Here is a 23099-nt window from a genome sequence, read left to right as displayed (position 1 = left end):
TTGCCTCGCCGCTCGGTGGTTTAATTCCTCGTTTACAGGTGGTCCGGCGAGATTTTAAACGCATTGACTATTTTTAACCTCACGACGACGTCGTCGACGATGCCGGTGACGTTAGAAGCACTAACCTACCGCCAGATATCTCTCTGTCTACTTGCTCCACGTTTATTTTAAGATTTACTCTGTAAATAGCCTGCTTCTCAATGCCGGTCTCCCCGAAGTAAACGATAACTAATCGTTGTCCGGAAGTTCTTCATCCAACGCGTAGCCGTCCGACTCTGGCAACCTGGTGATCAGAAACACGCGTGTAAAGTGTGTCGGACTAATAGCCTGTTGTAATGTCCATCTCTCGCCACGTAGCGTGTAAAAAAGTTCGAAAGGACCGGCCGATTCGCACTCCTCGGTACTCCGTTTTGAGGTTATGGCAAATTCTAATTCCGATATTGCGATACATATATATATAAAAACGAATACATATACACTCCGTAAATGCCTACTCTGCATTGCGCCAAATGTTCATTTCTAAAAAATGATTATTTAGATCCTGAATCTTCGTACGTCGAATGGCTGTTCTTTCGAACCGAAGACCCGTCCGAAATTACACGTTCTAGAATAATCCGAAAATTAGAAACACGAGAGTGTAAAATAGAGAGAAACAAAAGAGGGATGAAAAAATTTCACAACCAGAGTATTCGTAACTGAGATAAATGCTTTCACCCAACTTTCGTGCCAAAAAGACCAGCGAATTATTGACAAAATAATTCAAACTATAGTTCCCATTTCGTATAACAGTAAAATATCTAGAAAAGCGTGGTATCGGCTCGCGGATAGAATTCATACTGCAGGATAGGACTGTAAGTGAGTGAAAGAAAATCGGTCGGTTTAAAACTGTAGGTCGCAAACGATCTGGTCCCTTTTCCACGTGATACTGATCGAGTCTCTCCTGCACACGTGTCGCGTACTCTGACAGCGGTTACGGTGTTTTGACAGGTACCTACCGACCGACCAACCAATCCACCCACCTCCCTCCGTACTCGGGTGTTTAAACATTCCGTGAAAAATAGTTCAATTGTACAAATAACGGAAATAATGGACACCCGCTAGGCATATCGTTCCATGAGAAAAGTGAATCGGGGGAGGGAGAAAGAAAAAAATTCACTGACATTGAGTTCGGGGAAAACGCGAACGGCTAGAATCGGTCGCTGGAAAACGGTCGACGAGGGAAGAGGGGGAGGGATTTCGGTGAACGGAATGTTCGGAAGATGCGCCAGCGAGCTGCTCCTCGGCGGGGGGTTCGTGGGGCCGAGCGGGGCAGCCCCTCCGTGGCAGAGTACTACCATATATGGTAAAGAAAGCCGGGATTGGCCGAGGGTGCCATGTCCTTATTGGCGGGGTAGCGACTGGTGGGGGTCTTCTATACGCTCCTGTTCATATAATACACTGCAATTCGCCTATCGGCTACATTCTGTGTTTGGTGCTAGATTGGTCAACAGTGCGGTAGTCTGTAGTGAGCCGACACCCTCCTAACTTGTACATATTTTTTTACACGAAAGCGTAAGTTTCATTATTTAAAAGTGGAATTAAATACAAAAGTACCGAAAAAACGAATCGAGAATTAGAAAAGAAAAAACCATCTACTAGCATACGAATATCATTTACGCTCGTATTGAAAATTGTCTTGTTTTAATTATTCGGAAAAGTTTGTTCGTTCGTTCATTCCTAGGAGTATAACTCGAAATATCAGTGAGAGAAAACATAGCTATTTACGGGCTAGTAGGATACTCTGTAACAGTGCGTGGGCAGTTTTGCTGGAAAAATATCTGCATACCTGTATAGTATGAACGTATTTCAATCTACCTCTGCGACTTCGAAGTGGGTGTGTTTCGAAGAGATGCGTGGCCATATTTGGTGTGTTCTGTGACAGACTTCCGTCCCACGTTCGAATATTCGCGGTTTTGCATAATTGTGCGTACGGAGTTTGCTATCCGTGCCTGCTTAGACTCGACGTGCGTTTCGTCTGCCGGCTCGGAGTCGGTTTCTGCATTGGCTAGATTCGATTGGAAAAGTGATTTATGCCGGATGAAATTCAGTAAATTCAATTGTTCAGCTGTATTTTCACTTGTTCCTCACTCAAACCGCTCACAATGTTCGTTACTTTTCACTTTACAGTACCGTTTGTCAAATCCTTGGTCAGACACGCCGGGGAGTGCCCAAGTTTTTCTCCTACGAGTTACTACTGTATAATCTGCTCATTTTCGTCTCGCACTTGTCCGTTGTGAAATAAAATTGTTTCCGTGATCGTCTTTTTTTCGAAAAGCAATCTTCAACCCGTTCTATCGATCGTTCTCGCCGGGTTACTTGCCTGATTTGGGCGGGGCAGGATACGCGTTATGGCGCTTGTCACTTTGGAGCATCACCGAAGTTATTGATAAAAGAATGTCTGTTTCGGTCTTTCGGAATCATTTCTCGGTTAACTAAGAATAATTTTCGTATAACGTGAAGTCATTAAAAATTTTATTAACGATAATTTATTCGTTTGAAGTAATCTACGCTCCGCCAACGGACGGCCGGGCGGCATGAACATTCGAATTGGCAGCCATTTTGTAAATCGGCTAATCACGTGACAACTTTTTCGTGTTCGATTGAAATTTGAATTACTGGTCATTCGAACTTGTTTGATTACTACGAATATTTTTTTTTGCCTGGTTACAATTAACCGCGATCTAGTCAGACCGTCAAATTATTCTGAAACTTGATTCACTACTTCTGGAATTCTCCGAACTGGTTTTTCAATTTAATGACACACCTTTGAAAGATTGAATGTCATTGCTTATTTGGTTGTTGATCAAGTTTGTTCATAGAAATCTGAAGACACTGTTTAGTGCCTTAGTTTATGGAGATAATGGAATATCCCGAATTTGAATCGACACTTGTCTTAAGAGAATATTCAATTTTTAATTGATGATTGTTTTTGCATTACAGCTAACCCCACAACAGACTAAACATGTGTGACGAGGAAGTTGCTGCACTCGTAGTTGACAATGGATCCGGTATGTGCAAGGCCGGTTTCGCCGGTGACGACGCGCCACGTGCCGTCTTCCCGTCGATTGTTGGACGCCCTCGTCATCAGGGTGTGATGGTTGGCATGGGTCAGAAGGACAGTTACGTCGGTGACGAGGCCCAGTCAAAGAGAGGTATTCTCACTTTGAAATACCCCATCGAACACGGTATTGTCACCAACTGGGATGATATGGAGAAGATCTGGCACCACACCTTCTACAACGAACTTCGTGTCGCCCCGGAAGAGCACCCAGTCCTGCTCACTGAGGCGCCATTGAACCCGAAAGCCAACAGGGAAAAGATGACCCAGATCATGTTTGAGACCTTCAACACACCCGCTATGTACGTCGCCATCCAGGCTGTGCTTTCCCTGTACGCTTCTGGTCGTACCACCGGTATTGTGCTTGACTCTGGAGATGGTGTTTCGCACACTGTCCCCATCTACGAAGGGTATGCTCTTCCCCACGCTATCCTGCGTTTGGACTTGGCTGGTCGTGACTTGACCGACTACCTCATGAAGATCCTGACCGAGAGGGGATACTCGTTCACCACCACCGCTGAGCGTGAAATCGTCCGTGACATCAAGGAGAAGCTCTGCTACGTCGCCCTTGACTTTGAACAAGAAATGGCTACCGCTGCTTCGTCTTCCTCGTTGGAGAAGAGCTATGAACTTCCTGACGGCCAGGTCATCACCATTGGAAACGAGAGATTCCGTTGCCCTGAGGCTCTTTTCCAGCCTTCATTCTTGGGAATGGAAGCTTGCGGTATCCATGAGACCACCTACAACTCGATCATGAAGTGCGACGTCGACATCCGTAAGGACCTGTACGCCAACACTGTACTGTCTGGTGGTACTACCATGTACCCAGGAATTGCCGACAGAATGCAGAAGGAGATTACCGCCCTCGCACCTTCTACCATGAAGATCAAGATCATCGCACCACCCGAGAGGAAATACTCCGTATGGATTGGTGGATCTATTCTTGCATCGCTTTCCACCTTCCAGCAGATGTGGATCTCCAAACAGGAGTACGACGAATCCGGCCCATCCATTGTCCACAGGAAGTGCTTCTAAGCGCACTATACTGATAGTCATTTACCCACATCTTCGCTATCACCACACTAAAACGAAAAGAAAAGAAAAGAAAAATATAGAAAGAAAAAAGAACAACACCGCCAACTTCTATGAGTCTCTTTACAACCATGTGTGCTGGGCAACACCACGATCGATCAATGGTATATATATTTACGTTTAATCTGATACAAGGTTTTTCCTTTATATTGGATCAAGTGGATTAATTGAGAGAAGACTACATCCTTGGAGGCTCCTTAAAGATCCTTGCTCTACTCATTTTTCATCATTTAACTAGAAACCATTATATCTTAAAAGTGCTCCCATACCTTACCCCTGAAACCCCTTTCCCGGACACCCCTATTCTCCTCATTTCCCTACTCCCAGTTGTATTATATATCAAAAATAACATACCAGCCTACGGTAGTGTATACCTAACATTCACTGCATATTATATTTTTCATTGCGATATTTTTTATTCGCGAAATTTAATTGTATTATTATTATTTTTTTTCTCCGCCGCATTCTATACAAGCATTTCTATTATAAACATCTTCTTCGCGAGTATGAGTATGATATTAGTCACATTGTACAAGATGAATTTGTAGATGGAGTGAGTGCAAACTTTTAATGGGGAATAGAATCCATTGGAAAGTTGTCTTATTTTTATTCTACAAACTGACAGAAAGCATTGGTACGAATATACCACAACTATGATTACTCTGCTCTTGTATTTAAATATATGATATTTGTGTTGACTTAGAGGGCGCATCATTCCGGGCGGGCAGGCCTCTATCTTATTTTTTAATTATTACTGTTATTAATTATTAATTGAAGAAAGGATTGAAAGACTCTTGTAAGGAGAGACCGCCGGCCCAAAGCAAAATATATCCCACATGCTCGCTCAAAACATTAAACCTGCAAGCTTGATACATTGTGTTGATTCGACAATTTGTAAGATATTGATATAAAAAGAAGAAAAACGAAAAAAATGCAAAAATACTACTTTTCGTAATATTTAATATTATAATAAAATGAGAATAGAAACGAATGAAAGGCGTAACAATTTTGTAATACTGTAGGACAACGCAAATTTTTCAGATGAAAATTTTTCCATCATTGTACGAACATCATTTCAATGTTCTTTCTTACAAAAAAAAAGAGAAAAAAAAAACAAAAAAGAAAACTTAAAGACGGTTTCTTGCCTTAGTGGGCGGGATACTGCCAAAGTGATTATTAAACACTAGCCAAAGTATTATAATTTATTCCCATTATATTGTGCAAGACCACTCACGTACACAAACTTAAGAAGACTACTTTAGACTTATGGGATTATAAAATAAAAATCTTAAAAACATTTAATATTTTATTGTGTTTATTGAACCTTTCATTTACCACCTTATCCCGTTTACTAACAATGAAGATGACATTAAATATTAAAATTCAAATACTTAACATTATTTTACTATTGCCTTATAGTATTCGTTTTTAAAATCTTTATCTTACGAATTGTTAGGATCGCGAATATACAATTAACTAAACTCGTATCATCTGTATCTCTATTCCTACTGTTCCAGCCTGTAGCTTTGTACCGTTTAGACTAATTTTTGTATCTTATTATTACTATAAACTACAACTATTATTCTGTAAGTATTAGGTTTACGTTTTCAGCCCAATAAAGTTATTTTCCATGAAGAATACAGTCTTACCTGTTCTTACGATAGTGTTCAATTCCATTATACCAAAAAATACCTATTTATACGGATAATATTCAAACTACCAGGTATAAATCGATTATGTTTTTTTCTTCAGAAATAAAAAAAAGAGATTGTAAATTTTTCGTGTGCTCTTGGTATTTGGTCTCTTATTAAACCAAGTACTTCATATGAAATTACAAATACTTGTGAATAATGGTCGAAAATTCTTGTATTTCTTTTATTTACCAGAGTTTGCATAAACTGTAAATCAAGAGCAACACAAGATTTCAATTTGATGATTTCGAAAATCGCTTCAAGTTTACATATTTGGATAAAATTTAATCCGTCATGAAGGCATAAATTGAATTCCGCGATATGCTATGAGATGATTTTGCGTACTTTAATCTCGATTGAGTTTGTGATTACGATTTGGAATTACCCTCAAACTTTAATAAGGCCTCACTTTAAAGATCCTAGAAATTGGCAATAATTCAGCACAGTCAACGAATTCAGAAATCGAAATTCTAGAAATGTAGATCGCGGTGAAACGTTGAATTTTCCCGCTGGGCTGAACATAGCTGCGGATGAGTTAGCTTTGATTCGTCGCGTCGTCCAATTACGGGATTAAATCACAGCGAATTCGAGTGATGCCCAATCCACGTAGAATACAGTTATAGCCAAGGTGGATCAGTTCACTATCCAAAGTTGTGTTTCTTTGTCCGGTTCTCCGAATGCACTGATACTCGAATGACACAGTCATTGACATGTGTCACAAATGTACAGATGTCAGTTTGTCAATTAATTAACAATTTATTTCTTTTAATCATAGTTCAGACATGCCCGAAGCGAATCATCTTTCGGACCAATATTCGACATGGGTAAGTTGACCTGTTTACGTGTTTACATTCGCTTTCTAAACAAACTCAGAGCTGTCAATGGCGACATAACCTTATTCGTCAAAATATTTCTGTACTGTACATATAATATACTGTCGAAATCCAGAAGAAAATACCTTCGCGATAAATAACTATTATTAGATATCTGTTATTACTAAACATATGTTTTCTGTTAACGGTCTAACGCTTCTGGCGTTTCTCCCAACTGTGTTATCCGTTCCTATTATTCTTATTCCCTCATTCTCAGGTGGGACTTATATACATTTTTAATCTGATCGTCGGCACTGGCGCCCTGACACTACCTGCAGCTTTCAGTCGGGCAGGATGGGCGCTGGGTCTGACTCTCATCTTGATATTGGCCTTCATAAGGTATAGTTGAAAATAATTTACAATTAGTCCCACACGCTTCACATTGACCCTCATTTCCAACAATGAATTACAAAAAATAGCATGGCCCTTTATATTTCTTTCTCGAATATTTTTAACGACACTCCAGAGCTCATGTTCAATGTGTTCTGGTTTGCACTGGATATTCAATCTGATCTTGAAGATGTGAATTTATGATGGATTGTGTTTTGTTGCCGCCTCGATTGTTTCTTTTTTATAGCTTCGTCACTGTAACATTTGTTATCGAAGCCATGGCATCAGCGAATGCTGTTGTAACGTGGAAGCGGATTCAGCAACGCAAACGTGTAAGTATTATTCATAAGTGATCCAATTCGTACTCAATGTTTTACTCGCAACAGTAATAACTGAGCATTTGACCACATGAATCTTGAGTATTTGAACTGCTGTTTGTCAATGATGAGATTTTTCTTCCAATTCCAGACGCTGCAAATATCTGGCGAATCAGCTGCGTCAAACTCTGATTCTGAAGACACTCCGTTGGTTTCGACAACAGCTGGCAGCCCCGAACGCCATTGCGCAAACTATCGTTATTATGCTATACAGGAAAAAATAGAAATGGGAGAAATGGCTTCGATATTTTTCACTAGAACTGGTGTGACGCTGTTCTACCTCTGCTTCGCTATATACTTGTATGGTGATCTAAGTATCTATGGTGCAGTGGTGGCCAAATCGCTTGCTGACGTGGCCTGCACTTATCAGCCAGCTAATTTAACTTGCAACGATACAATACCTGATACAGAGGCTTGTTGGGAAGGCGCTGAAACTAACAGGCTAAATGCCTACAGAATATTCTTGGTACGTTATTTTATTTTATCGTTTTATATTGTATTCCAACAAATGAAATCCTAGTTCTTGTTCGTTTAAGTTGACATGAACATACAATTTTTAACCATATACTTGATTTGTACTTTTTTTTATTTTATAACTTTCAGACAATTTTCGTTGCTGTGCTTGGTCCATTTGTCTTCTTCAATGTTCAAAAGACTAAGTACCTTCAGCTCCTGACATCTGTAATGCGCTGGCTTGCATTTACCATTATGATTGTCTATGCTGTGCGAAAAATTGTAATCGATGGACCCCAAGTTGAGACTCCAGCGGCAAACATTTCGGGTGAGTAATAAAAAATGAATACTTTTCCAATTCATTCGATAACTTGTGAGGCTATACATCACCTTATATACTACTCTCACTTTTTTACATGTCTGTGAATGAAATTATAACGATTTATGTTTAATGGGGAATAATATTGTCCGTGAGATCGTTGTATCGATATTTAGCTTAGAGGAACCTCAGAATGGTCAGAAACTAACGGATTTTTCCTTACAAATATCAGGAGTTCCTGGCCTTTTTGGCGCTTGTGTGTACTCGTTCATGTGCCATCATTCGTTGCCAGCATTGGTAGCTCCAATAGCCAACAAGTCGACGTTAAACCGTTCGTTGTCCTTAGATTATATTCTAATAGCAATATTTTACTTGCTCTTAGCATTAACCGGCGTATTTGCATTCAAACACTTGGATGATTTGTATACCCTTGATTTTGGACCCAGAGGTTCGGGCGACTGTTCCAAGAGCGACAACATTTTCATGGTACTGCTTGAATATTTCCTTGCCTTATTTCCAGTTTTTACCCTCAGTACGAGTTTTCCAATAATAGCTCTAACTCTGAGAAATAATTTACAATCGTTATTTCTAAGCGATAGTACTACCTATAATCTATGTGTTCGAAGGCTCATATTTCCTGTTATGGCGATATTACCGCCATATTTAATCGCTTTGGCTACTAAGGATTTGTCGGTCCTGGTCAGCATTACCGGATCTTATGCCGGGGCGGGCATTCAGTATTTAATTCCAACTTTCCTTGTTTATGCAGCAAGACAACAGACAACTAGAACCATAGGTTCTGGTGTTATCAATAAATTCGCAAGTCCATTCAGGACAAATTATTGGTTAATATTTGTTGTCATTTGGTCAATTACTTGCATGGCTTTTGTATCAGTGAATTTATTTGAAAAACATTTACTAAGATCTACGGTCATGTAGTCGACCACCCATCCATAATGATAGTGATAGGCTTCACATTTGTTGAATATAGACTTCATATCAGCTGTGTGTATTTCCCATTTTTTACGCGCCTCAGTTGTCAATCATAAAATAAGAAAGGACTTTTGAGCTTATATCGGTGCAATTTGAAACTCCGTTTGTACTGCCATTTAAATTTACTTGCAACTGGAGAATAGACTAGATAATTTCTTTTGAACTGTCTGAGATTTGTCATTTTCAGTTCGTTAGGTATTGTAGAAACAGTTTGGAGGCTTTTCGAATCAAAGAATTGATTATATTCATTGACGAGAAATATTTCTCAAGATTAAATCTGTTGGACTGAAATCGTAGACGTATGTCCATGTTACGTTTGTAGAGTTGTCAAGATCTAAAAATTGAAGTGAACTAGACTTTAATTATAGAGTGTGGGTAGCAAACGGATTTAATTTGAATGCATTTAGACTGGATTTATACTTAATTTTATTAATCTTAAACCAAAGAGAAACAAAACTGCTAAAAAAATTAATTTCAGTTGACATTTTCGATGTAATATAGTGTGTAATTTACATTACCGATGGACCTACCGAACAGTTTTTTTGCAATTACAAATTACTCTAACAATATTTCTTTGATCTTCCTTGGACCTGCTCTAAAATGAAGCAATTCGATTTTCATGTTATAAGTGAATATAATTTCCTCAACATTCCCAGATTTCATTCTGTAATCATAAGAATAATAATTATTCATAATCTCTTTTCGGTATATTTAATGTTCACTTGGATTACTAGGGTTATATGTTAATTATTAACCACATAAATAATTACTGAACGATGTCTTATATGTACATAAATGGAGATTGTGTACATATAATTATGTACATAAATATGTGCAAACAATCAGCATGTTTATGAGACAATAGCAGATGAGTGTCAGACAATAGCGTATGTAATTGATGGCAATAACATATTTGTAAATTGGCTAAAATATTAAAAAATATTGGCCAAAGCCTTGCAATATGGGTTAAAAAATGTAACTAATATTTTTATTATATATCTGAGCACATCGCACGGGATAGAGTTCTTAATGCAGTGTCTTCGAGTATTCTATGCTTGTACTGATTTGATTCCTTATCATAATTATTCAGTTGCTTAAAATATAATTAGGAGTACGCATCACCAATACAGCGTTTCATTTTTATTTAATTTAGTGTTTTATGTGACTGTGTTCACAATCAGTTGAATTACAATTGGCTATAGTTAACCTATTTGGTAATTGAAAATGGGACTAATGTTTTTAGGATAAACCTTTGTGCCACAATATTTACGGATTTTGAAACATTTACAATTATCAGTTTTTTTCTATCAAGTATGGATTCAAAATGCTTTCTACAAGTGTAATTGAATTGTCCACCCTCGACGCGCACATGTTTTTACGATTAGCATAACTAAAATGGCCTCTCCTAAAGTGATGTTTAAAAGTATTTTCAGCTAAGGAGTTTGTAAAATTGTAAAAAGAAATTGTTTGATTTTTATATTATGTATAATGTATAAATATATTGGTACTGACGCAAGATTATAATATGGTTACCTAGGAGGTTGCATACTTAAGATGTGTATATTTATAAAAATAAAATGTATGTTTTAGTGTATCTCTACTAGGTATATATAATGGTCAATTACGCAATAGAAATAATCGTTGGACTATTATCCATAAATCGGAGATCTAAGTTCACCATTTTACTCATTTGAAAGCAGCATTCTAGTTCCATAAATTTATGAATGCATCGTCCGAAGCTGTAGGTATAAGGAATAGTTTACATCTAAAGCATGAATTTGAATACCTACTTACCTAAAACTGTTAATTACATTCAATTTGTTGTATAGGAACCTGAAGTTAGAGAAAATGGTGCGAGCGTACTTGATATCAGGTTCAATATTGATACATTTACACTGGGACGTATAATTTTATATATAAAATCAATTCCAATTAATCCAAGATGTTTCAGAGAGAATTGAAGTTTTTATTTTTTTAACTATAAGCTGAAATTCTTCTTTCCATCAAATATCTGACAAAAACATAAATATGCGAGAACAAAGTTTCCACGTAAATGAACAACTGTAACGATTAGCTGTGCCTTAGATAATTTGTAAGTTAAAAATGCGGATTCCAAGGATCCACGAATATGCATATAATTTTTGGTAAAACTAATTTGTGGTTTTGCATGTGTTTTAAACATATTTAGGTGTTATTTTTCGATTCTTATACATACTTTAATTACGATATGTATCGCGTTTATTTGGCGGATAGTAGGGCGACAATTTAGCCATAAACTTATTTTACTTGTCTTCAAGTATTGCCACTGCTAATATAATACGCAGTTATAAATCATTTTCATTCATATGCTCCATACCATAGTTGAAAGTTCACTATATGTATAATTTATACGCCATTAGGATGTGCCTCGTTTTTGCTATCAATAATTTTCGCTATAAGGGCATGGCGCTGCTCCATGTCCTACACATTCTATGACAGGATTATGACTACTGTCCCACATCCCTGGCCCACACTGTCGACAAAGTCCAGCCAATGCGCACGGTAACTGAACTAACTGACGAAAATGGTGTAACAATCCCCTAGCTTTTCTTATTATTACATGCCCATCCATGTACATCGCCAGCGAACTAAAGTGCAGCAGCATTTCATCAGTTTTCAAATCCTGCGCTATCACGTCCTCTGCATAAACGCACATTATTGCCAAGCACAAAAATAAATGAAAATGATCTGTTAGGTAATTCACCCAACAAGCTTCCCACATCACCAGAGCGATTTCTGTTGGAAATTCTCGCTTGAGGCATCTGTAAAGAAAAGAATGGATTGATTCTAGAATGTCTCGCAATATTGGCTGATCTAACCATGAGTTATTCTTGATTTTCATCGCTAACTTACAGTAATATCCAACGATGGCAGAACAGCAACTCCAAAGCATCGGTGTGCTTTTCCAAATGAGCGTAAAACTCGGGTACCATAATTCTGATCAACTCCCTCAGGTAACACAAATTCCTATCCATGTCTGTGTCTGTTGGCGTACATACAGCGACTGATCTTTGCATCAGCCCAGCAAAACACCAGAATGCTTCAGCTTCGGAATTCAATTCAGCTAACAGGGGTGCCAAAAGGTCAGACATTCCTTGTGTGTATCCCAATTGCGGATTGTAAACGGCGTAGTTCAATAAAATGTTTCTAGAATCATGAATCATATTCATTACAAATTGCTAAACTACTGAGGCGTTTGGTAGTGTGTAAAAAAAAGTCTATCTTACTTCATAATCTCAATGTTTGGATTATCTTCTCCAGCATAATAGGGATTACCCCTGTCCGTTCTCACTACGTCTTTTTCGACGATGCAGACCACGTTTCTCCAGAAATTCTCCGCCTGTTCTGGGTTCATATTTGCTTTGCGCCTTTTGATTTCTTCATATTCTTCCTTTCTTATACAATCGACTTGTTCACGCTCCTCGTAGGTGCTCTGGTAAGAATAACAGTGCAATAGGAATGGCCAGACGATTTTTCGTAGGGCTGGTTCTAAACCACCAAAAAATATCCCCTTCCTCAACGCCAAGTCATCTTCTACTTGTCCACGTTCGTTCAACAGGTCTTTCCATGCCAGTGAAGTTATCATTGCGACTTGACCTTCTTCGGGGTGCAACTCGTCCTGACTTACTTCAGGGCGGCAGACCATGAATTGTCTGAAAATGGTCACACAGTTGTATAAAAATCGAATGAGATCAGTCAAAGCTAGCAAAAATCGGTCCATTCAAACCTGTATGGCAATGCTTCGTCTGTGTCTGTTCCCAATCTTGGATACAGAAGTTGGTGCCACTGGTACAAAGTTCTGGCGAGTCGGTCCAATCCACCGTGATGAAAGTGGAGTATTTTATACTGACTTTCCCTACTGGCAACAACCAGCTGTCCACAAGTGCATCCAGGATCGGAAAAAAACAGTCTCAACGACCTCATTTGGCTCAAGTCAGCTGAGAATCTTCTGCAGCGATGAGCTCTTCTCAAGGTGACCGGAGACGCTGTAGCACTTTCAGGAAACATCAAGTTGTGCTGCAATGCCAAAAGCTCTGGGGACCTCATCCATGTCGGAAATTCTTCAACTGTGCATAAAGAAGTGGAAGTTACAGTTTTTTGTTATAGTAATCCATCATCATTGAATAATTATTTTAAACGTATTACGTACCATCGGTTGGAGCCATTATATTCAAACTGCATGTTGAAGTTAATGACATACTTCGGCTCTTGATGCTATCGTCGTCACATCCTCGTACTCTTATTTCATTCGTGGTGAATACCTTTTCATCATTATTTTCTGTGTCGATTTCAGTCTTAGACAGTCCAGTGTTTCCAAACTCTATACTTTTGGCGCTTGATTGAATGCTCTTCGTTTCTTTTGAGTTTACCGCATGCATAGATCTTGAAATATCTTGTCTTGGATTCTTTTGTTCATATTTTGTATCGTTGCTATTTAAATGCAGATCAGTACTTCGACCTGTCTCTCTCGAATCCCTATGTTTTACCGAGTTTTCACTCTTAGGTTTAGCGTTAACATTATCTAAGCTTGAAGGGTTTTGAGTAACAGATTTTGTACAACTAATAATATTTTCTCTTGTATTCTCCGAGTCCTGATCTCTGCACTCTATGTCTACATTTGCAGTATATTTTTTGGGATCGACCTCGGTGGTTTTGAGCCCATTTTCTGCCATTTGGTCAAAATCGGTTTGTACTTTAAAATTCCCACTATATCCAGAAGTCAATCGAATACCATCAGAGTCGCTATTCTGTGAGAATCTATTACTTCCTTTAGAATATCCCCCAGAACAAATTCGTTCACAGTCCCCGCAGTTAACAGGTTCTTTGACTTCGAGGCAGACGTCAATGTTTCCTTGTGCGGTGTCATACTCTAGTCTAGAATCACAGCTTTCTTCAGAAATCTGTCTTTGGTATTCGAGATCCAGTTCTTTTAGAGTTCCCTCCAGCTTCTTTGAAAAATTATTCTCCAAAGTAGTTGGATGTTTTCGAAGAGTACTATTTGGTATCCAACTCAAATGCAACGTTGGAGCTGTAGCATTCTTGACAAATCTACAGGTCACCGTCAAGTAACCAGGATGATGTACGACATCGCAATGCTGTCGCATTATCGTCGGCGGATGAACGCATACATTGTTTTTGCAAAACAATACCTCGCCATCCTGGTATAGAGTAGCACGCGAATCGTGGCCTCCGTCACCCAGGATGTAGCTGCTTGCCTTTTTTAGAATATTTGGTAACGGCATGTTTGTCATGTAATATTTCTCACTGTACATTAAATTATGTATGTATAATGGCTATACTGTGTAGCAAACCAGTTAGCAGGTAATTCTGATACACTTTTTATGTTGACTTAGTCCCAAAACCAGGTCACAAGGTAATTGACTATCTGAATATCTTCTTTTGAATAACTCGTTTATCACAGTTGGTCATCATTTTTATTTATATTATGATTTAGAATTTATTACAAAAAAAAATTATTTTGGGCCGTTTTCAATTTATTTTACAGTTTAAAAACTAGATCAGCTGCCGCCAGTCTGCTCCGTTGTGCAATAACCAATTGTAACGCATTGTTTAACACTGACTTTGGATTGCTCGTTTATGTTATCGAACCACCAAACTCATTACAATGTAATTGTGTTATCATTCAACTAGCTGTGATATTCTCGCAGCACAGGTAAAAGAAACACATTTACCGTTCTTTTGGAATATGTAAATTCACATTAAGTCAGAGACACTGTTCAACATGAACTTGTACTATTGTATTAAACGATTTAAGTAATTTCTATTTTTTCATATAACTTTTGATAAAATTTGATTAAAAACTTGAGTATTTTATATAAAACTCTCAAATTTAATATTCTTCACAATGGTATCGGGTTTAAAATTTCGTTTAGATACCGTCACAGTTATAAAAGCAGTTAGGTGTTGCTAATATTATTTAGAGATTTAGAATTCCTCTTTTATGTAAATAAAATCACTTTTGCGAATAGTGTTATTAAGGCTGAAAAGGCATTGTTCAGTTAGATGCGAATGGGTGCGGTGCACATTTGCATAGTAGAGAGACTAGTATTATTATACGGTTCGCAGGAACATTTCTTGGCAAAAGATAATTCTGTAGATTGATTTGAAACGTGTACTAGTTACAAATTGTCAGTAAAACTAACACAGTCTCATGCAGAAACTGATGAATTACAGATTGTATCTCACTTCGCGAGTGCAGTGAAAGTATTTATTTGAATCGATACAACTTTTTTCTTCAAATAACATTTTAAAATATGTTTAAAAACTTGCACCAAGTTTAAAACAGTTAATTTCTTCTGGGTATTTTGGTATGAATAAACACACTGGTATATATTACTATAAATAAATTATTAAAAACTACTTAATACTGTAAGCGTAAAACGTGAATGAGGTAAATTAATATTCAATTTACTTCATAGTTAAGTCGAAGAATGTTATTGGCAACATTAAACAACACAGATGTCCAATATTTGGGATCAATATGCCCCATCTGATCCTTAAGACCCAGCTGCTACCGCGGTACTACTCAGGTCACTAACATCTGCTTTTAAATATAGTTCTCTCTTATTGATTTTTCTGTCAAATGAGGGAAACATTTGCCTCGATATACTCCAACAACATTTCAGTTTATTTACCCCTGCTATTTGTTTAAGGACTATGAATGAAGTATATACATACAAAGTTATTGTTCAATTATCACATGTTTAATAGTTTTCAATTGAAATATTAGTGATGGGATGATATTTGAAAAAAAAAAACTGCACTGAAAATGTTTTTTACAAACTCTGTGTCGAAATACGTTACCATCAAGGTTTTCGGTCTTCACAATCAACAATTGCAATAAATTGAAATACTATTTTACAGTCGTGGTGAATTTTTTTCAGCTGGTCTTTTGTTTTTTACTGCAATCTTCCTCATCGCTCGAGTCGATAACATAAACTTTCCTCTTCTCAGTTACTTGTTCACTCGCCACAGTTACATCCTGCATGTTATCTGACCTAGTTTTCTCTGAGACTAAATGTTTATTCTCTGCATTGCTACTTTTAAGTTCAGTATGCTTAGTTTTCTTAGTATTACAGTTACTTTTTTTATCATCCAACCCAATTTTGTCAGATCCTAAGCGCTCAAAATCTTTAGAGTTGTGCTTATTTTTACTCGACTCGGTTTTGTTCTTTGTGTTGCTTGTTCGGTCGCGTTTCTTCTCAACTGATTTTGAATTGGGATGAGATGATTTACTGATGTTTTTTTGCCGTTTTGAAGAAGCGTCTGCATCCTCACATGACCCGGATTTACTGTTATTCTCAGGTTTCGATGGGGATGTAGTTTGACTCTGTTTCTTAGAATCGGTAGATTCCTGAATTTTTTCCACAGAACTATCGCAGGTAGATTTGATCAAATTTCCCTTGACTCTGAACATTATTTGATGATTTTTATTCAAAGCAGCACCAGATTTCGGACCCCGTTTCAAATATGATATCGTAGAGTATGCGGTGAAATGAAAATCTTCCTGTAGATATCCTTCTACAAGTAAATGAGCGACAATATTTTCTGCAACTTCCCTGGAATGTTTTGGGATAGGTACTGACGGTACTCTCAAACTAACAGCACCCTTGCCAAACCAAGAGTCAATTAATTTTAATGCAGTCAGTCGAGTGTCGCTTTGAACGGCTTTAGTCATAATTTCGTACAAGGCCCTGCAGCAGGAACCAATATCAATTTCTTTTTTTTCTCTGGGCAGCCGACAGTTGTCGCACATTTTGGCACAGTCACTAGCTGTCCAAACCTCCTCAAAATGGGTTGCTATCAGACTTCTACGGCATGTATTTTGATCAAGGCAGAAGGCGATTACTCTGTATAAGTTTTCTAGTCCAACTCTATCCTTGAAAACCATTCCACTCAGCTTAAACACGTCTGCCAATCTGTACAGTACAATGCATTCAGCCTTTTGACCATCCCGTCCGGCTCTTCCGCTTTCCTGATAAAAATTTTCCATTGACTTTGATATGCAGTGGTGAATGACGAATCTTACGTCTGGTTTATCGATACCTAGACCAAATGCTATTGTTGCTATAACTGCTTGATATTCGCCGGACAACCATTTGGCATGCACCTTTGTCCGAAAGCTTGCCTCAAGCATTGCATGATAGCAGCCAACCCTCAAACCTCGCGATCTCAAATCAGTGGTCAATTCTTCGGCATCTTTAATGGTCGTCGTGTAAATGATCCCAGTTTTGTTTGCAAATCTATTTTTGAGTAGATCCTCCAGCATCGATGTGCAGTCTTCTTTGACGGCCGGCTTGCATCGCACTTCGTAGTAAAGATTAGGTCTATTGAACGAGGCTCTGAGTACGAGACAGCCTTCTATGTCCAGCATCTTTTGTACGTCGACAATGATTTTAGCTGGGGCTGTAGCGGTCAGTCCCAATATCGGTACATCTGGGAACATGGACTTTAAAACGCCCAGGAATTTGTAGTCGGGTCTGAAGTCGTGGCCCCACTGACTGCAGCAGTGTACCTCGTCAATCGCTATTCTATCAAAACGATTCATTGTGTAAGCTTTCTGCAGCTTGGCCATGAACCTCTTGGACTTTGCCATATATTCTGGGGTGATGTATATCAAACGCAGGGCTGATTTTGGATCGGTCATAGAGTTCATGATTTCCTTGACGTCTTCCTTGCTAGCGTTTGAACTCAGCATCATCGCCTTGACATTGACTTTTCGCAGGCCGTGCAGCTGGTCCTCCATCAGCGATACCAATGGAGAAACGACAACTGTTATTCCGTCTGATATTACAGCTGGTAACTGGTAGCAAAGACTTTTACCACCGCCAGTTGGCATGATGAGCATAACGTCTTCCTTGGACATGATCGCGTTCATGGTTGGCAATTGTAGCTTCCTGAGATTTTTTATCTTGAAAACATTGTTCAGTTTGTCAATCAGCTTCGCATACCATGGGAAATTATCTCTGTCCCAGTTTCTGTTCGACAAAGATATGCTCTTCTTCAGTAGGGCGTCATCCCTCAGTTTCTCCTTGCGTTTAACCAGGACCTTCCGCCGATCGTTCAGTTTTTGCAATTCAACGTCTATCTGACGCAGCTCGTAATCGATCGCTGCAATCTCTTCTTCCTCTGTAACTTTAAATGCATGAAATTATGAGAAAACATTCTTAGTAAAACAGAAGTAAAATTATCTGAGATATGAGACTGAAAATGAAAATGAATACTAAGGTATATAGGTGAAACAAGTTCGTTTCTTTGATAAGAAAAAATAATAAGGTTCAAATCGTCTAATAATAAGCGGGCTCTGACGCGGTGTTTTGTATTATTTACCTTGGTAATCATCGAGATTAATAACCGGCTTATCATCCGGCATCGTGGGTGAAATGAAAATCGTGATCAAATATACGCGAGTAAATACATCGGCCTTGAAAACCGAGGGTTTCCTCTTATCGTTGAATAAATATAGACGGTAGCCTGCGGGAGCTGGGAATTCGCATGGTTCACCTGCTGGAGCTGAAATATAACATAACCTGCACAATTCTGGCAGCGAAGAATCGCTCAACGTCCAGTCATAAGCGTCAGTCAGCTGTGTTTCTCTAAAAAAGTAAGTTACTACATACATATATTCGAATACATACACACATGCTTAACCGCGCACTCACACAACTTTAGAATCAGTATCGTAATCCGTGTGTTCACCTACGTTATTGTATTATAACCAGTGTTAATGACAATAAAAATTATCAGTAGATATTTTTTATCCCTCCCGTAATGTTGAGCGCTGTTTTGCGGTCCTGCCCGGCTTGGCTAGAAAACGGGCTTATATCAGCTTATTTCAGGGGTATTTTTGGTCAAATTTATCGACGACCAAGCCAGGATCGGGCCTTTTGGGTCTTATATGCTTTCGAAATCGGCATTTACGCACGATATTGCCCATTTTTTTTCTGCTCAATGTGTGCATTCTCACGTTGTAATAATAATCGCCACAATGGCTGTTACTTGAAAATTTATATTCTCAATTATTTTGCTGCTATTTCAACTCTGTCACTTATCTATTGCGCTGTGCGTATTACTGGGATATTTTTATAGCTAGATACTTATCGATCTCATCATTTCAGCCAAAAGCTTATCGACAAACGGATTTTCTGGTACGCACAGCGAGTCTATAACGATTGATCAGTCCAAGATGAAGGTTCAGATCTTGCCGGCTCTTCAGGACAACTATATGTATCTGGTGAGTTTTCTTTTTTCATATGCATTCGATTTTCTGGTGAAATTATAATTTCAGAATAATTCTATTTGATAGATGTAGCAGAAAACTTTTTTTTTTTCACTGTACCTATTTCAAAGGTTGAAAGAAAACAATTTCCCAAAGATTAATCAATCGAAATATTCCTGTCCTTGACTATCACGGTCCTTCGAAATGCCCAACCATGTTTTCAGATAATCGATGAAGCGACCAAAGATGCAGCTATTGTGGATCCTGTTGATCCCGATGCGGTTTACAAAGCCGTCCACGAGAGTCAGGTGAACTTGAAAAAGGTTCTAACCACTCATCATCACTGGGATCATGCGGGTGGAAATGAAAATTTGGTAAAGAAGTTTCAACATTTAGAAGTTTACGGTGGTGATGAAAGAATCGGGGCTTTGAACAGGAGGGTGAAGCACGGAGACTTGTTCAAAATTGGTAATCTTGATGTAAAGTGCTTGGAAACTCCGTGCCACACAACTGGGCACATCTGCTATTACGTTACTGCAGATCAAGATACTCCGGCTGTTTTCACTGGTGAGTTTCTATTCGTCCCAGAATTATCATCTGTAACCCTGCCCTGATACTTTATTTTCACGATCAGGTGATACGTTGTTCGCTGGTGGTTGCGGGAGATTCTTCGAAGGTACTGCTGATCAAATGCACAACGCCCTTATCAATGTGCTGGGCACATTGCCAGAACAGACGGTGAGACTGACATAAATATTTATTTTGCATTTGCAGAGCTGATAAGAAGTCTAGAGATGTTTTTCTCACAAAATTTTCACTCATGCCACATTTTCGTGTCGATCAGGACAATTTTATTGTAATAAACTTGCTGCAAATGTTAGTCGTCGGATATCTTAATTGGAAAAATAATTTTTTGTTCACTTTTTTGATATTTTGAGAACCAGTTCTGCATTTGCGTTCAATTGTCTGTTATGTTTGAAAGTAAGAGGAGATGGATTGACACCTAAAATTGTATCCGATAATGCAGAAAGTCTATTGCGGGCATGAGTACACGGAGAGTAATCTCAAGTTCGGTCTACATGTTGAACCAGACAATGAGGCAATAAAGCAAAAGATACAATGGGCTCGTGAACAGAGAGAGAAAAAGCTACCAACAATCCCCAGCACAATATCTGAAGAAAAAAGCACCAATCCATTTATGAGGGTTAATGAACCTTCCGTTATGGATCACGCGAAACAGAGCGATGCGATTGCAACGATGGCAACTATTCGTAAAGAGAAAGATGGTTTCAAGGGATAGATAAACGCTGTACCAAAATGATTCAGTACTCATACATGCTATGCTAATGGTGAGGAGAATCAGAGCTTACTATCTTCTGTCAATTTTATATTAAACATTAAAACAAATCTTATGCTATCTGTACAGTTGAATACTTGGAATATAATACAAGGGGTCGCAAAATTTAATATTTTATCTAGAAATAGAATTGCCTAAAGATTAGATTTTATGTGTTTAAAAAAAAAAAATGAATATTCTCAAGTTATATTCAACGGCATTTGAGGTGGTGCGTCCTCGGACTTCTTATTATAAATTTGCATTTCCGCGACGTACTTTTCTTTCGAACGCTCATACATGTCGTAGTAAACCTAAAACAAGAAAAACCAAAATTTCAGAAATATGTTAGCACTTTTTCTTTTCAATCTTCGAAAACAATGTATATTTTGGTTTCAACACCGTATTGTTCCAAATATAAGTCGAAGTTTTTTATTGCTGCTGCGACACCTAAAACTTATCCTTGACTTGTTTGCAGGTTCGACTTATATTCGGCATATTTAGGAAATTTACCTCACAGCCTGAAAGTCTCGTTTATGAACAGTTCAATCATAAAATTAGACCAATGGAATTCACGCTGATATTTTAATCTACCTAGGCTCGATTGATAAATGAACTTACTTCAAAAAATTGCAATTTATAAATTAATGTGTTAATATACTCTTGTGATGTCGATTTCGTCACAAAATTCGACCTATTTAGTACCTGTGCAGACTGAAAACTGAGGGTCGACTTATATTTGGAACAATGCGGTAGATAGTCCAAGTTTCTATCACCTTTTTGTCCTCTGAAGTGAGCGATTTCCAGGTTGTCGCCAATTGTCTGGTAAGTTCTTGTTTACTAGGTTCTGGTTCCCCGGCTAGTCTTTCCATGACTCTTGGTCGTTGTTCTTGACAGAACTGGAAGAACGGATTAGCAGGTCTTTTTGGAGCATTTGGATCTGCCTTGGCTCCCTTTCGCTTCGTCGCTTTCTTTGGTTTATCTTCCTTCTGATGATTGGCGGTAGATTTCGAGCCTTTCTCTTGCTTAGGTGTCGCTTGAAAGACGCTATTCTCTTCCAAGACCCCCATTGGCGCTTCGCGCCATTTATCTCCGTGCTGATCTAATCGACCGATTAAAAATCTGAAATTGGTTTCAAGTAGGAGATAAAATAAAACTTACACTAATTCCAGCAGAAGTTGGTCATTGGTTTAATAGTGATGTAGTACTAGTGGTTTAAAAACTCACTTTTTTTCTTTTCGGGTCCGCCTCAAAAGTTTCCTCACTTTCTGAATTCGATATACGAGTCTTTCATTGTCCTGTGATACGAAGCAAAAATAAGTCGCTGGACAAAATCGAGGAATCACACAAATCGGTGGCATACCTGTTGTAAGATTTCGCATCTTTCGAGTAGGAGTTGATATTTTCGCTTGTAGACATCGTACTCCTCCGTCTCCATTTCGTAATCGGATTCGTCAGACATCATTCTCGTTACGCAGGCAACCGGGTATTTTTCAATATCATTCAAATTTTTATTAGCGTAATACTCTCGAGTTTATTTATCGTGAAAAATATTTTGACTTTGAGGTTAGAATTTCCACTATACTTGACACGAAGTTTTGCCTGGGTTTGCGTTAATTTGTTTCAATGTAAACAACACATAATTAACGATCGATTATCTTGATGAAAGTTTTTCCAAAACTATTTTATTACATTCTTTACTTTATCTAATATCGTCAATATTTTATTGAAGACAAAATCACATTACTAATGTTGTTGATAGTTTCTCGAAGACACGAATCAGTTATCGTCAGAGATCATTTTCTTTTTTTTTTGTTAACAAATCATCGTGAGATGGCACTGTCTGTCTTCTAACGTAAACAATGTCGATGATGCAGATGTTAAACGTAGAACGAAAACAGTAGAACCCGCTGTGCTGTTCTATTATTCCGTCGCTGTCATACTTGCATTCGTAATTATCTACAGTACAGAGGTAATTACACAGGCATGTCTATCCACGCTATTTTCCTCGGAATTATGTATGTACTTGAATTCGAGTTCAAATTGCTAATTGTAAGACAATCTCTGCGAGCTGTTATGTTATGGTATCAAAACGAACAGAAGATTTTCAACTCTCCAATCTTAAATTTGTACAGAATGGAATCTGTTTGAAATTAAAAATCGCATTCGTTTAATTTATGCACATTTCATAATCTTTTATATTTGTATACGATTGACTGAATTATGCTTCGTGAGCACCTGAATGCTATATCGTTTCATAGCG

General features: G+C 38.2%; 5 protein-coding genes across 8 annotated transcripts; 2 read left to right on the top strand and 3 right to left on the bottom strand.

Annotated features, from left to right (window-relative positions):
* Positions 1 to 1412: 1412 nt before the first annotated feature.
* LOC124404274 (actin-5C) lies at positions 1413 to 5491 on the top strand. Its single transcript, XM_046878279.1, has 2 exons — positions 1413 to 1551; positions 2980 to 5491. Exon 2 carries the CDS (start codon positions 3002 to 3004, stop codon positions 4130 to 4132), a length of 1131 nt encoding a protein of 376 aa, XP_046734235.1. The 5' UTR covers positions 1413 to 1551; positions 2980 to 3001; the 3' UTR covers positions 4133 to 5491.
* Positions 5492 to 6509: 1018 nt separating this feature from the next.
* LOC124404271 (hydroxyacylglutathione hydrolase, mitochondrial-like) lies at positions 6510 to 20970 on the top strand. Of its 4 annotated transcripts, XM_046878274.1 has the most exons (9): positions 6510 to 6704; positions 6970 to 7091; positions 7330 to 7414; positions 7551 to 7925; positions 8063 to 8240; positions 19403 to 19518; positions 19728 to 20070; positions 20138 to 20241; positions 20531 to 20970. In XM_046878274.1, exons 1-9 carry the CDS (start codon positions 6663 to 6665, stop codon positions 20801 to 20803), a joined length of 1638 nt encoding a protein of 545 aa, XP_046734230.1. In that variant the 5' UTR covers positions 6510 to 6662; the 3' UTR covers positions 20804 to 20970. The 4 variants fall into 4 exon arrangements, with proteins under 4 accessions (XP_046734230.1, XP_046734231.1, XP_046734233.1 ...); XM_046878275.1 differs by lacking the exons at positions 19403 to 19518; positions 19728 to 20070; positions 20138 to 20241; positions 20531 to 20970 and adding an exon at positions 8464 to 10444; XM_046878277.1 differs by lacking the exons at positions 6510 to 6704; positions 6970 to 7091; positions 7330 to 7414; positions 7551 to 7925; positions 8063 to 8240 and adding an exon at positions 18752 to 18888.
* On the bottom strand, positions 11156 to 16067 carry LOC124404269 (TBC1 domain family member 16). Its single transcript, XM_046878272.1, has 6 exons — positions 13414 to 16067; positions 12991 to 13330; positions 12491 to 12916; positions 12117 to 12410; positions 11618 to 12025; positions 11156 to 11572 (listed from the first exon to the last, which is right to left on the bottom strand). The coding sequence occupies exons 1-5, from the start codon at positions 14534 to 14536 to the stop codon at positions 11644 to 11646; spliced, it is 2565 nt and encodes an 854-aa protein (XP_046734228.1). The 5' UTR covers positions 14537 to 16067; the 3' UTR covers positions 11156 to 11572; positions 11618 to 11643.
* Positions 16079 to 18747, bottom strand: LOC124404270 (ATP-dependent DNA helicase Q1-like). The gene is made up of 2 exons (XM_046878273.1): positions 18615 to 18747; positions 16079 to 18419 (listed from the first exon to the last, which is right to left on the bottom strand). Exons 1-2 carry the CDS (start codon positions 18655 to 18657, stop codon positions 16165 to 16167), a joined length of 2298 nt encoding a protein of 765 aa, XP_046734229.1. The 5' UTR covers positions 18658 to 18747; the 3' UTR covers positions 16079 to 16164.
* LOC124404273 (high mobility group B protein 6) lies at positions 20881 to 22598 on the bottom strand. The gene is made up of 4 exons (XM_046878278.1): positions 22200 to 22598; positions 22064 to 22134; positions 21613 to 21958; positions 20881 to 21150 (listed from the first exon to the last, which is right to left on the bottom strand). The coding sequence occupies exons 1-4, from the start codon at positions 22299 to 22301 to the stop codon at positions 21040 to 21042; spliced, it is 630 nt and encodes a 209-aa protein (XP_046734234.1). The 5' UTR covers positions 22302 to 22598; the 3' UTR covers positions 20881 to 21039.
* Between the last annotated feature and the right edge of the window lie 501 nt (positions 22599 to 23099).

Source organism: Diprion similis, chromosome 3, assembly GCF_021155765.1.
Source record: "Diprion similis isolate iyDipSimi1 chromosome 3, iyDipSimi1.1, whole genome shotgun sequence".
Lineage (NCBI taxonomy): Eukaryota > Metazoa > Arthropoda > Insecta > Hymenoptera > Diprionidae > Diprion > Diprion similis.
This window is presented reverse-complemented; position numbering and strand designations above follow the sequence as displayed.

Excerpts from the sequence above, each read along its gene's own strand:
- LOC124404274 (XM_046878279.1), top strand. The coding sequence starts at position 3,002 with ATGTGTGACGAGGAAGTTGCTGCACTCGTAGTTGACAATGGATCCGGT.
- LOC124404271 (XM_046878274.1), top strand. The coding sequence starts at position 6,663 with ATGCCCGAAGCGAATCATCTTTCGGACCAATATTCGACATGG. Across the intron at positions 6,705-6,969 it reads CGGACCAATATTCGACATGG|GTGGGACTTATATACATTTT; the intron begins GTAAGTTGACCT and ends CCTCATTCTCAG. Across the intron at positions 7,092-7,329 it reads TTGATATTGGCCTTCATAAG|CTTCGTCACTGTAACATTTG; the intron begins GTATAGTTGAAA and ends TCTTTTTTATAG.
- LOC124404269 (XM_046878272.1), bottom strand. The coding sequence starts at position 14,536 with ATGTACAGTGAGAAATATTACATGACAAACATGCCGTTACCAAATATT. Across the intron at positions 13,331-13,413 it reads TATAATGGCTCCAACCGATG|TTGAAGAATTTCCGACATGG; the intron begins GTACGTAATACG and ends CTTTATGCACAG. Across the intron at positions 12,026-12,116 it reads TGCCATCGTTGGATATTACT|ATGCCTCAAGCGAGAATTTC; the intron begins GTAAGTTAGCGA and ends TTTTCTTTACAG.
- LOC124404270 (XM_046878273.1), bottom strand. The coding sequence starts at position 18,657 with ATGCCGGATGATAAGCCGGTTATTAATCTCGATGATTACCAAG. Across the intron at positions 18,420-18,614 it reads TAATCTCGATGATTACCAAG|TTACAGAGGAAGAAGAGATT; the intron begins GTAAATAATACA and ends ATGCATTTAAAG.
- LOC124404273 (XM_046878278.1), bottom strand. The coding sequence starts at position 22,301 with ATGATGTCTGACGAATCCGATTACGAAATGGAGACGGAGGAGTACGAT. Across the intron at positions 22,135-22,199 it reads GATGCGAAATCTTACAACAG|GACAATGAAAGACTCGTATA; the intron begins GTATGCCACCGA and ends TTCGTATCACAG. Across the intron at positions 21,959-22,063 it reads CGGACCCGAAAAGAAAAAAA|ATTTTTAATCGGTCGATTAG; the intron begins GTGAGTTTTTAA and ends AACCAATTTCAG.